The sequence below is a fragment of the Dermacentor variabilis genome, chromosome 4 (assembly GCF_050947875.1).
Source record: "Dermacentor variabilis isolate Ectoservices chromosome 4, ASM5094787v1, whole genome shotgun sequence".
NCBI lineage: Eukaryota > Metazoa > Arthropoda > Arachnida > Ixodida > Ixodidae > Dermacentor > Dermacentor variabilis.
In genome coordinates this window covers 34,712,587-34,726,195 of record NC_134571.1, presented here as the reverse complement: position 1 = coordinate 34,726,195, position 13,609 = coordinate 34,712,587, and the positions used below count along the sequence as shown (strand labels likewise).

The 13,609-nt window shown below is 45.6% G+C and overlaps 1 protein-coding gene across 1 annotated transcript; it reads left to right on the top strand.

Annotated features, from left to right (window-relative positions):
• Window positions 1-4,231: 4,231 nt before the first annotated feature.
• LOC142577732 (uncharacterized) lies at window positions 4,232-5,981 on the top strand. Its single transcript, XM_075687185.1, has 2 exons — window positions 4,232-4,437; window positions 5,670-5,981. The coding sequence occupies exons 1-2, from the start codon at window positions 4,235-4,237 to the stop codon at window positions 5,947-5,949; spliced, it is 483 nt and encodes a 160-aa protein (XP_075543300.1). The 5' UTR covers window positions 4,232-4,234; the 3' UTR covers window positions 5,950-5,981.
• Window positions 5,982-13,609: the final 7,628 nt, after the last annotated feature.

The following is a 13,609-nucleotide window of genomic DNA, read 5'->3' as shown; positions in this document are numbered from 1 at the left end:
TGAATTTCGTCCCGGGTCGTCTCAGTGATTTCTAATTATTTGTATTTATTCCAGACACTTCAGGAACCCAACTTGCAACTATGCTTTTGCTCTGATATAATATCTATATTGAAACCCATAAACTTTGTACTGTACTATTTCTTTTTATTTCTTTTTTCTGATTTATTTTGAATTTTCTCCCCGGCCCTCTCAGGAGGTGAACCGGAAGTGATGCGCAAGAAACAAGTGTGCCACTGGATACTCGTGCCACTAACAAGGTGCCTCAGAAATGCTGGCCTACGTATCGACAGATGGGCCTATCTTTGTCGAAGGAACCACAACGGCAACAGACTCGAAGCAAGTCACGCATGACAAAAAATCCCCCCCCTCTCACAACGGCGTACAGCGCGACACTGTATGCGCCCGCATTAGTCTTCATTGAGAGGGTTCGTGCGCTTCTCACTCGTCCACTAAGCGCTTAGCACCTTATTCTTGCTTCTTTTTATTCCAGCAATCTAGGAACAATGGGTAATGCGTACGTCGTCTCTGTGAAACGAACAGAAGACGCGGGAGAGGGCAGTGGCAACAACCATCCTATGACAGTTTCACTTTCTCCCGCAGCGCAGCGAAGGTACAACAAAAGCATCCTCCTCGCAAACCGCGCGTGCAATGTATCCGGAGAATCCAGCTGGTAGCGCGGCCCACGAGAACCCGCGTCGTGTCTAAAATGCCTCACGTCTAAACGATGCTCGTCACGACTGGGGTAGGCACGGGGAAGAGTCTGAAAGAGGCCAAACGAAGCGAGAACAGAAACAAAAACAAAAGCTTCGCGAGGAGAGGAAGAGAGCACTCGGGAGTGCAATCTTGGCGGAAGAAAACAAGAGAGGCGACTGACCTGCCTTCCACGCCGCCGGTGCATTTTATGCAGTTTCGTCATTGCGCCGCCGTGCATACAGTGTTGGCGAGTGACCCGCCAGCCCGGAGAACCGGCCGCGCGCATATATGCTCCCGCTCGTCGCGTGGCGAGAACATATAGAAGCTCGCCGCCCTGCGCATGCTCTCTGGCTGTCTGCCTTCGTGGATACCACTCACTACTGCGCTCGCCTAAACGCTCCAGCTCCGGGCTCCGTCGGCTCCCAAGGTAAGTCCCTTGACAATTCTGTCCACAGTCCCTCTAAACTTATTTCTGCGCGGGCATTCGGGTTCGCCGTGGGTCGTTGTTCCAGTGATGTGAACTGTTTGTGGAATTTCGCAAACGTGCCCTGTTTCTGACAGGCGTAATGCGCCACTTCCGGTGCGCAATCATATCCAGAATAACGCGGCTCTAGACCTCCTCCAGCGATGTTATCTAGGAGGCGCTGAGTTCAGAACATTTTACAAGCTCCCATTATGTATAAATATATATATATGCTGCATTTTACCATTATTGAAACGCGGCCACCGTGACTGGGAATCGATTCTACGTCTTTGATTTTTTTTTTCTGAAACCTAGAATGAAATCCCATGCGTATGGAGCATAATTTAGTCGAACGTTTGACGCTGTCCTTACCGTTCACTCGCTTTGGAGTGTTCGCGCTGGCTTTTTCAGTGGGATGATACGCTATGACAGCGGGCAATTTATTCCGCATCAATCCTTGGAGAACAGATGTAAACCATATAAAAACATGAGTAGGCTGTTGACAAAAAAAAAATTCTGACAAAATTTAGCTATCAGTGCACAATTGCTGTTCCAATTACGTGCCGACACTTCTGCGATTCCCTTTTGGTCAACAGGTCGGTGCCCTCGCAGAATACATTGAGCTGGAGCGCCTTAACGTACTTGATGTAAGTTGCGAAAACTCGGCCCATGCTTCCTGAGGGATCCTGAAACAGTGAAACAGTTTTCTTTTCCTTCCCACTGGGCGATGCTAAATTAGTCCTAGTTGTCCTCTTCCGGAAGATCGGAAAATAGATTAAGAAAGTCTGGTAGACACAAAAGGGAGAAACTAATAAATCACACAGTTTCTCTGTCACAAGTTTTATACTGTCTACGCTAGAAGAACGCATTCACCCTGAGCTTTGATCAACCTATGTGATTAATAAAAGCATTAACGTTCCTTGCAGCAGACAGACCGCAAGATTTAGTGCTGACGTATAAGACACTGTGAAACGCAATACGCCAACTAGCATGACCTGCCTTAACTACCAGACCTTCGTTTACTACAGTAGTTCCATTAATGATAAGTCATGACCATGAGTAGCCTCCTGCAATCGCGTCCTAAAACATTCACTTACGGCTATATGTCATTTTGGGATGTAAGGTCCAGCGAAATCTCCCTTTACAGCAAAGTATATTTATATAAGTCACTACGTTTCTGGTGTCCACATGGAATCATCGTTTCAACGTCGCAGGAATAATGCCGGAAGGTTTGACCAAGTTAATTTTTTTCCTCACAACTGCTTCTCATTGCTTATGTAACTGGCACAAGTTCGAATTCGTACAGAAGTAGTCACAGTACAAGAGATACGGCTACTAATTCGGAGATGTTTTAAGATTATTTTCCCTCTACCCTCCATATTCTTGGACAAAGATTTCATTGACGTACCAGGGGCGTCAAACTTCTTTAAAGACCTTGCAAGGTATACCTCACCTGCGAGACGACATATTTCGTTTTTGTTTTTGTTTTTCCCTGCAGTCATGTTAGATCAGGCCTGGTGTACCACCTGTGCACAATACAACATAACCTACAAAAGAACAAACACCCTTTAATGCCATATTTTATAAGACAGAGAGTAAAAGCAGGCTCTTCTTTGCCGCTCAAGAATATGTTCCAGGAGTGAGAATCTTAAACTTTCTGGTTTACGCGAACCCGACGCGAGCGCAACGAGTCAGATTTAAGCACAACCCGACAGCGTTTGCAATTAACTTGTTTCTCGTTCGCTCAGACTTCAACAGAAGATTGTACCGAGGCGAGACAACAGGGCACGCGACTTCAGCATTTAGCTGATTCGGCGACGAGCCACCGCTGATCCGACCCATTTAATATGGGCTCAGACCCAGCCCATTCGGACTTTCACTCAACCCGATTCGCAATGTTTACGTAGACCTGAAATTCCCCTGTCAAGGCGACTCGACCCTTTTTTGTGCGGACCCCGTAAACAACTGTAAACGGCGCATTAGCATTCATTTTCACGCAGCTGTGTCTGCGGAAGTATACAGAGAGTGGGAACTCGGGAAAGAGCGAGCGATGTCCTTTGAAATTTGACCTCTAGAACACGACGCTGTGCGCCTGTAAGTCATTAAAAGCTGCTCAGTTTATGGTGAAGCGCCTCCCAAGTGCAAAATGAAGTGACATTTATTTATTTATTTATTTATTTATTTATTTATTTATTTATTTATTTATTTATTTATTTATTTATTTATTTATTTAGCATGCTTCCAAGGCCCGAAGGCATTACAGGAGAGAGTGGTAAATACAAATATTTGCACAGTAAAAGAAAGAAAAAAATACAGTTATAACAAGTAAAGAAAAACATATTAGCACAAGGCTTCATGAAGGACAGTCTTGAAGCTGTCGATGCCGGAGATGACAACGATGGAAGCGGGACGGTGGTTCCATTCATTGCTAGTCTTTGGAATGAAAGATTCGCTGTAGGTATTTGTCCGACAAGATGGCACACCAACGTTATAGTTATGGTCTGAACGCGATGACACGTAGACGGGAGCGGAAAAAAGAACGTCTCTTAGAATCGAATCGGATTCTAATGATAGATCTTGTGGAACAATGAAAGGCGAGAGAATCTACGGCGCAAAAATATATGTATATATATATTTGAGGATTAGCTGCATAGTAAGCAGAGGTATCCATTCCAGGCATCCAGCATGTATATCCAAAACGGTGAACTGAGCCCACAACTTCTGCAAATGTCACAACTACTTCTTCCTGAAGGTATATTGAAGCAGGTCACGCACAACAAACACGCACAACAGGACTAGTGTTGTTGTTGGTGAGCGTGTGCGTACTCTCGTCGGCCTCCCATCGCGCTGCTTCGATACACCTTCAAGATGAACCAACTCGCTCTAATCAAGGTGTTGCTCCTCCTTTATCGCCTCGTTTTATCAAAACCTCACCTTTTATGAGCTCTATAGGGCTCAGGATTTAGTCGAATATTGAACACTCTTGCACGCCTCGAGGCCATGCTTCCCCTCTTCCGAACCCCTTGACATAAAGTAATAAAACGATTTCGACAACAACTTCTACATTGCAGGTCAACCATGCACGCGCCGCTGCTGGTAATAGCGGTTCTTTACACTATCGCCCTGTCGCACTCATCAGCACACGTCGAATGGAGGGATTTCATGAGCTGCCTGCAGCGGAGATTCGGCCGGAGTTTCTTCCAGGAGCAACACGCCGACTGCGCCGCCCGCAAGTTATTCGTGAACTACAGGCGATCGATGTACTGCCATAATTGCAACGCGTAAGTAGATCCCATGTTTGTTTCCGCTGACTGCGATCGCGGAACACGAAGAAAAGCGGACTTTTCCAGGCCGAACCGTGTTATGTTGTGTTATGTTGCACAGCCATTCACTGTACCGTGGAAGGAAGCCGCGCTTGGAGACGTTCTTGCTTATCACTGTGCAGTCGATGCCGTGAGTGACATCAGAGCACAGCTCCATAGTTCATAGTTCATCCATGTACATCCTGCTGGCCGCATTGTCATATAGTTAGCAAAGTACACAAAGGTGTGCCATGCCTCTTCTTCGGCAGCTCAGAGTTCACGGGCAACAGCAAGGACGTTGACTAGATCAAGTGGATTCCCTTTACAAAAACGAAAAGATGCTACATCATCCTCGTAACAACCAACTTTCACGAGTAACTTCATTAGATGACGAAACCTAATTACGATGCCATTTTTTCTACTTTTTAAACATTTTAAATTACAGTCAGTTCACATCGCTGGCTTGGGTTTCGTGTCAACAGTAGGACGTCGCGGCGAGCTGTCTGCATTGGTTCCCGCTGAAGATTTGTTTTATTCTTATCCTGATTCGGCGTCGCTTGGTAGGCCGAATTTTGCGACGACACTAGTGTTCCCCATCCTCTTTCGCAACACATAATTTGCAATAAAAAGCAGCTAGTTCCAGCTATCCCCAGTTATGAGTAGCTACACACCACGCGCATGTACCGTCTCGTGCTCGTATTGCACAACTCAAAGGACCGTGGTGGTGTCTTTCTTTTGAAGGTGCACTTGGCCTGTTCGTTTTTCCTTGTTTGCGGATGGTGCCTCGATGAAGGCCTGTATTCCAGCACATCTCGACGCCTCCAGCTTCATCGTGCTTGCTTTACTTTTCTAGAAGAAATTAGTCCGGTTTCCGTTTGTAGCGTAATCTTTCCTTCCTTGTGAGTGGAGATACCTCAAATTCTTTTTTATGGTTCTTTTTATTAATTGTGACCTGTCATACTGTTCTTTCTTTCTGCTTTCTTTCTTACCGTCTTCAGTTAAGTTTCTTTCCTTCCTGAAGGATAGGCAGGCGTTGTGCCTCTCCCGGTGGCAAGTGCCATGCCTGATTCTTCTTTTCTTTTTCAGCTAAATCATTTGTACGTATATGAGCTCTCAAAACCAAATCAATCAATAAATAATAATAGTGATGATGATTATGATGATGATGATGATGATGATGATGATTTTCTTTCGGCCTTCTTCGCGTGCAGCTACTTCCACTGCCAGGGCAACTACGAGGCAATCTACGACTGTCAGCGCGACGGCCGCGCCCAGGAGGTGGCCGAGGCGTTCAGCGACTGCCGCGAGCATTTGGAAGGTGCTGGCTCAGACAACCTCGTATACAACGAGATCGACTTGTACGGCCGCCAGGGAGGAAACTGCACACAAGCCTACCTCGTCGACAGTCCCCGCTGCCACTACATCCCCGCCACCGTGGTGTGCAACAACACGCGCATCGAGCCAGAGTCCTTCGAAGAGGACGAGTCCTGATCCACCTGAATGAATGAGTGAATAAACCTTTATTTGACACAGTGACTTGTCACTCGAAGTGGGAAGGTTCCTTATACCAAGAACCCTCTGGCCTGGACCGCCCGCCGGGCCACGGGCGACGAGTTCGCGCTGGTCGACCAGGTCCGGCTTGGAGATCGCAGCCTCCCATGTTTCAGTGAGGAGTTTTGGGTCTGCGTCTGCTGCTGCTGGTTGTTCCCTGTGACGCTTGATCGGGTGTTTTTGCATTGCAGTAGAAGATCCGCCAAGGTGTCTGGCATGTTGCAATGAGGAGAGGTGTAGCAGTATGGCGTCAGTTGGAATTGATGCAATAAGAAACACCACCACATCTGCTCACAACTAATCCTAAAAAGTTGTGGAATGTTATCAACGTATGCAAACCTAAAAAAATTGTTCTGAAAACTGACGCTGGATTTTTTGTCCCCCGTGAGCTTTGCTCAACGGCCTTTAACAACACATTTTCGCTATCTTTTTCTGACGCTCTAACAGATACTTCACCGTCTGCACTTGCCTTTACGTGCCTTCAGATTGGAGCCTATTTCGATGTAGTTGATGGCATATGCAAGTTTATTAAAAAAGCTAAACTTTCCTCATCGGCGGCTGTGGATAACTTAAATTACAAGTTCCTTAAGAGCACTGTAGCATATTCATCTGCTTTCTTGTCACATATCTTTATTCAGTCTTTGCAGAGTTCAACACTGCCGGACGACTGGAAGATGGTGAAAGTGATTCCAGTCCACAAGTCTGGTGATATTCATAACTCCTTAAACTGATGGCCGATCTCCTTAACTTCTATTCCATGCAAGTTATTAGAGCCCACAATCTACTGCAACCTAGTCAGTTTTGTCGGGTCTAATAACTTTGTTACGCCACAGTAGCATGATTTTTGTAAACATTATTCTTGTGAGACTCAATTACTAACCTTTACTAATGGTTCGTCTTCCGCTTTAGATCGAGTTTTAGTTAATGACTGCATCCTCCTTGAATTCGCGAAACGTTTTAACACCGTCTCCCATCGACTACAATTACTGAAACTTAGCGCACTCCATCTCGATTGCAGCTTGCTTAAATGTATTCTATGTTTCTTGCAGAATAGAACACAGTATGTTTATGTTAGTGATCATGACTCTAAATTGTGCTTTTTGATATCCGGCGTTCCTCAGAGGTGAGTCCTTGGGCCTCTTCTTTTTCTAATTTATATTAATGACCTAATTGGATATGTTACTTCTAATATAAGGCTCGTTGCAGACGACTGTGTTCTGCCCCGCCTAATTTCTAATGAGTCTGATTTAGTTCTTCAACCTGACCTTAATCAAATTTCCTTCTGGTGCGACACATGGCTTATGAAACTAAACATTAACAAATGTGAAGCAATGAGGGTGTCTCGAAAAATTGACCGGTCCACTTCTGAAGGCTGTGATCTTAACGGTTGCCTTCTTCAGTTCGTCGACAGTTACAAGTATCTATAGACGTCCATATTACCAAAAACCTGTCTTGGCAGAAACGTATCCACCATGTTATTAACAAAACTAACAGTACCATTGGTTTCCTTCGCCGCAATTTCCGCCTCACTCCCGTTCTGCTGAAACTATTACTATATAAAAAACCCTCGCTCGTTCTAAGCTCCAGTACGCTTCACTCATATGGGACCCGTACACCAGCTCACTAACACAGCCCTTAGAATCAGTTGAACACCGCTCAGCTAGGTTTATCCTCTCTAACTACTATCGCTTAGCCAGCGTTTCTAGCATGAAGCAACAGCTTGGCCTACCTCTCCTTTCTACTAGACGTTGAATTTCCCCGCTTACGTCTCTTTCATAAAATATACTACACTAATAATGACCAAAAAATTATACTTTTTTCTCCTCAAGCCATTTGTCATCCCGTATTGATCATCAAATAAAGGTTAGGGTGCCTCAGTGTAAAAGCAATGCATACCTCGAAGCATTCATCCCGAAAACAAGTCAAAACTGGAATCGCCTTCCCGCCTCCATCATCGCGATCACAGATCATGATGTGTTCACGTCGGCTATCTGTGATCATATGCTGCCTCATTAGCAAGTTTTTCCTTTTCTTTTTTTTTTCTTTACTATTGCCACTCCTGTCTGCAATGCCTGTACGTCGTTGATAGCAAATAAATGAAATGGAATGAAATTAAATGAGAATGAAATATGCCGTGTGTGAGGGTATTACATTGGAGCCATTTGTAGCTGGTGCCTTCGTTTCTTGTTAGTTCTCGATGTGGTGGAGGGTGTACCCTGCCTTCAAGCCGATAGTGCTGCAGTAGTGCTTGGTAGGTTAGTGGTACTGTTTCTGTTTCCGCTGGTGTGGGTGAGTGGGACGGGTCTAGAATCTTGTGCGGGGAGACCCGGTCGACGCTTGCGCGGGCCGCAGTGTGTGCCGCTTCATTCCTCTCTAGTTTCTCGTGCTCCGAAACCCACATTATGCAGGTGTGGGGGGGGGGGGGGAATGTCACCGCGTTTGATGGCGATCCTGCACGTCATGTAGTTGCGTACCGCTGTTTGAGAGTCGGTAAAGATTACTATGGCATCTTCGCTCTTCTTGGTGGCCAGTGCTATAGCGGCCTCCTCAGCTGTATCCGCACGTTTGGCGAGGATTGTCGCCAATGCCAGTAAAGGCGAGCTTGTACCATTCGCAAGATGTCGGGCTCTCTGAGGCCACTGCGGTGGTTGGCAACCCGTCGAATGAGATGAACCTGCTTGATATCTTTAAGAGGGACAAAATTATATGGTCACATCAGGCAAAATAGATGTAACGTGCGATCATAACTGCTAACAAAGCGCCCATGGGTGCCACACTTCTAAGATTCAGGCATGCCGAATGGTACGGAAATTCGAATATCGGCACACCACCGCTCCATCCATGTTCGAAGAATAAACTGGCGCCACCACTCACGGTGGCGCCAGTGTTTAAAGATGTTTTCTCTCTCTCTCTCTCTCTCTCTCTCTCTCTCTCTCTCTCTCTCTCTTGATCACCGGACGTCTCTTCCCATACCTCCCAAATAATGGTCACTAAAGACGGCCGGACACATAATCGGGATGTTTAGAGTGGTTCTTCACTTTCAGGAAATTCCATTAGCCCCCCTTCATCAAGAAAGAAAACAAATAGCGCCACGTTATCTTGAACTAAATGAGGTCGAACGTAAGCTATTGTGCCACATGTGGACACATCTCGCCATCCTGTCTATCATTTTCACTAAGAACAAGGTACATACTTGTTTTTTAGAGGCTTTACTTCGGCCACACTAATACACAGCCACTTTTTCTTCGTATGCTTTATGAAGGCTTCTGCTGTCAAATACCAATCAGCCACCAATATAGCTTATCTCGCTTGTTTCTTAAGCCATTACGTAGACAACGATCCCAGAACGCACTTTACGTTACATAGAGAAATGAATAAGCACATGACAACTTAACCTACTGATGTTTGCGCTAAGTTGGTACACACTTAATCTTGATGCAATGACGCGAAAAAGACAAGAACATGGAGACACAATAAATGTACACCACAAGAGGTAACGTGCGTCGTAAGTTTGGAAGCTGGACTACATTTCATGTGTCTTCGTGTTCTCGTCTTTTTCGCGCCATTGCATCAAGATTAAGGGTTCTAGTTTTCCGCAAACAATGAAATTGATCACGATAAGCCTTGTTAAACAACTGCAGTTCTCTGAAGCAATCGCCCGTTTATTGAAGCATCATTCGTCTACTTAGAATGTTTTAAAGGTGCAAGAACAGAAACAGACAAAAAGGTTGACCAGTGTACAGACTGGCTGGCTACTTTTGCTGCGATAAGGGAATAAAGAGAATAAAAGATGATAGAAAGAGATACAAGGTACAATACGGTAATCGGGAAAAAAGAGCTGTGCACCCAAACGCAATGTAGCCCGTGCGAACTTTCAAGGTCTGCCACGCAGTCCACATATCCTCAAGAATAGGATCAACAAGTTCAAAACGCTCAGCGTTGAGCCCGGCGTCTGCCAGTATCCAAGGATCCTCGCCGATAAAGGGCGACTGTCTAGTTTACCCAGGGCGATCAAGTGCCCTTTTCCAGGCGCAGTATAGACGTGACAATCTAACCTAACCTCACTCAAATCAACTAAGCGGCACAACATCATACAGACGTGTTCATCAAGTACGTCAAACATATATACTTATTTCTCCACGCCAGAAGGCCATGCCAGAACGAAATCGGCCAACAGTGGCGTGTCGTGGTGAGAGTCCATGGTCTCCTCCCAGGAAATGCAATGCAGCGAATGAGCGGATATTCACACAAAATTTCGCAGATGGCATATTCAAGACACTTTCTTAACATAAATGTTCTTCCGTGAAGTGAACCGTGTTTCACTCCTTGAAAGTGGAGAGCGCCGGTCCCTGACTTTCTTGCGTACTTACGCCTATATACGGCACTTTCGTCCAATTTCGTGCCCCCTTGTGCTCACCATACCATATCTTACATCCCTCGCTTCGTTCCTGCTTTCTATCGTTTTATTTCGCTCTCGTTTTACTTTTGCCCGAAGAGAATTTCGTGACCCTGGGCGAGGATGACGCGTCGACTTCCTGCTCAGTTTTGCAGAATGCACGCAACAAATTCGCTTCGGATAAAAGCGTCGGTTCGGTACCTTGAAATGGCACAGCCTCTGTCTTGCTCCCAGCACGTAATAAATTTAGCTACAGGTAAAAACGACGCTTTAGTGCCTAAAATAAAAGCAAAGCTGCATCCTCTTAAAACGGGCCATTTCCGTGTACGTATACCTCATTTTCTTTTCTTTTTTTTTCCAGATTGCTGCAAGCATGTATGCCATTGTATGGCATTGCACAGGTATGTCGGTGTTCGTGCAGTAGCCGTACATCGAAAGGTGGGACAGAATTTGGTGTTTCTTTTCCAATAAAGTTCAGGGCAAAAGTTTTGTCCTTTCACGTGGTGCAAGGCTTGGATCTGGACACAATGGTGCACGAGAGAAAATTCAGTTAATGTACACGTCTACGTGTACGCGATCTCGTGCGCAACGATTTACTTGCTTTGAGCATAAGCATTAAGTACAAACTTCGGCAAAACATAATGGAGCGTATATATATATATATATATATATATATATATATATATATATATATATATATATATATTCTTGCACGGTTAAAACGAAACTTTATGCCCATTGGCGCCACTGGCATACGAACTCGGATACCTGCAGCATTGTAGTGCACTTCGGAGCGTAATGTGTTAAGCCCAGCACTTTCGTGCAACGTTCGTGCAACAGTGCAACGTTCGTGCCTGGTGATTCGTGCAGTGTGGTGTGCCCAACACAGACTCTGAGAGCTGTGTTTTTGTGTAAGTATATTTCGGAGGCCACGATGGCCAGTGTTGTAGCTGACGAGAACAGTGTCGTGTGCATGGCAACGAAGTTGTTTTCCGGGAAATGCCACGTGTGAGAAACTGCTGTCGCATTAAATGAGTTCATCGCCAGAGGAGTATGCCACACCCAATACTCAGCCTAATTTTGCGCCCTAGCAGCTACACTTGTTGCGTGCAACGCGCGTATGCTTTCTCTGACGGCACGTGAAATAATGAGGAACTAGATGACAATTGGTAATTTCTGCCAAACAAGTTTTTTCATTCATGGTCTATATCAAAGCGTTCTATTTTTTTCATGAATAAGCATAGTAATTTAGCGGAGCGTGGTACTACAGGCGATTCGGAGTAATCCCATATTTTGAAATAGGAGCTTCCGTTTGAGCTGCCTTTGTTACAAGACACGTATGCAAAGTGGTCTACAAGCATAAACTGAGCCGGCATTTTTCTAACCGTATACTTCCGACGAATTTAATACTGACCTGTAGAAATTACAGCGAATTGATATGTGCAAACCACCGCACATAGTATGCACTTATAGCAAATAAGGCAGCCAACCCCAACCTCCTTATTACCGAAACTTCAGTAATTTTTTTTTCTATTCCAAGGAGTGTCAAGGGCGCGATGCATGTAGTGAACTAAACTAAACCACACCGTAAATTGAAAATGCAGTCGTATGACGCGATTCGAATGATTTAAAGCACAGCGTTTAAGAATTGCGCGAGTTCCCAAGTTGTTCCCTGCTTTATTGCGATATTATTGCGATAGCAATTATATGGACACTCCAGGCTAATTTCTGCCGTCGCCGTCGCCGTGATTTTCTGTATAAAGTTCAAGGGCGACAACATCGTCGCCGCGCGCCGCATGCTGTACGTGCGAGTGAAAGCGTGCGAGGGTGAGCCGACGATGGTGGCTCAATCTCGTGCTCAGAAGGGAGGCAAGCGGGGAGCAAGCGCGCCGTCTTCCGTCGCACGCAACGCACCGGAAGTAAGGGACGGAAGGGGGGAGCAGAATGACGAACGTCAATGATAAAATGCGGCTTGTAGATCGGACTCCATGTCGGACTCACTCGTATATCGGACTCCACGTTGCCTTACTCAGGTTACAAGAAAAAGCGTGGAAGAATGACAAAACGACGCACTCAAACAAAAAGACACCAACCAGACGGAAAATGAGAGATTCGTCGTCACCTCTGGTTGTCTTCCGGATTGTTTCTTGTACCTTCGTAGCTCAAGATTCACTCGGTCAAGCACGGAAACTGTTGGGCGTACTTGTGCCCGATTTGTAAAGAAACAATGTAGCGGCAGTCGTATTGACAGCAGCATAGCCTGGTGTCGGTTGCTTGCAGTTTTTTGGTCCAATGATGATGCAGACATACCTATATCGTGCGTAGTATATCCAGTATAGCTTATTTTAGGGTACGCTTTTACGAAGCACTTATTTAAAATAAATGGTAGTTTAGTACTTCGCAAGGCTGTTGTGTGGCTACACGTACGGAGGGGTGAAGTAGGGACCAAGAGAAGGCTTTCCGCGAATGAGGGTAAGTAGTAACACAACAAGCTTAACATTAAATTTAAGATCATTAAAGACTCCAAGCAACACAGAGGGACACAGTATACACTTCGCGGGTTGCACATTAATTTCGACTACCTAGGCATCATTAACGCGTCAATTCAAATCACAGTAGGGAAGCGTTTTGCATTCTGGGCCCACCGGTATAAAGCCATCGCGGCTGACGAGTCGAGCCCGCGACCTCTAGCTCACCAGCAGAACTTTACAACCACTCAGGCTGCATATAACAAGTCACCGACTGACAATAACAAACGATTTGCACAAGATGCCACACAACTTCCTGTGCAGCAATTTGCTGTCACTAGCACCAAGCTTTCTTACACACTGGTAAATTTGCCACACGGTAAAATTTGTCTAAGCACGCCTCAGGTCATACGGAGGCTCTGGCCATGCTGCTAGAAGCTACCGCTGTCTTCGCAACAGGCCTGCAATATAGGTTGTCCTAGCTAACCATAGCCAAGCTGTTCAAAAAAAATGGTTTAAAAAGCCCTGTTCAAGATACGATTTCAAGAACTACGGTGTTCGATCGTCATATCTCAGACGACCGAACGCAGGAAGTCATATAATCGCATCTAACACCGCGTTTTTTTTATCCTTTTTTTTTCTTTGGCCAGTTTGGCAACGTTAGCTGCGACACACGGCACACGATACAGGCAACTGAGCGGCACGATGGACGACATTGGCCGACACTGCCATACGC

Bases quoted from the DNA above. Each gene is read 5' to 3' on its own strand.
- LOC142577732 (XM_075687185.1), top strand. From the start codon at position 4,235: ATGCACGCGCCGCTGCTGGTAATAGCGGTTCTTTACACTATCGCCCTG. The intron at 4,438-5,669 runs GTAAGTAGATCC...CTTCGCGTGCAG, and splicing joins TACTGCCATAATTGCAACGC to CTACTTCCACTGCCAGGGCA.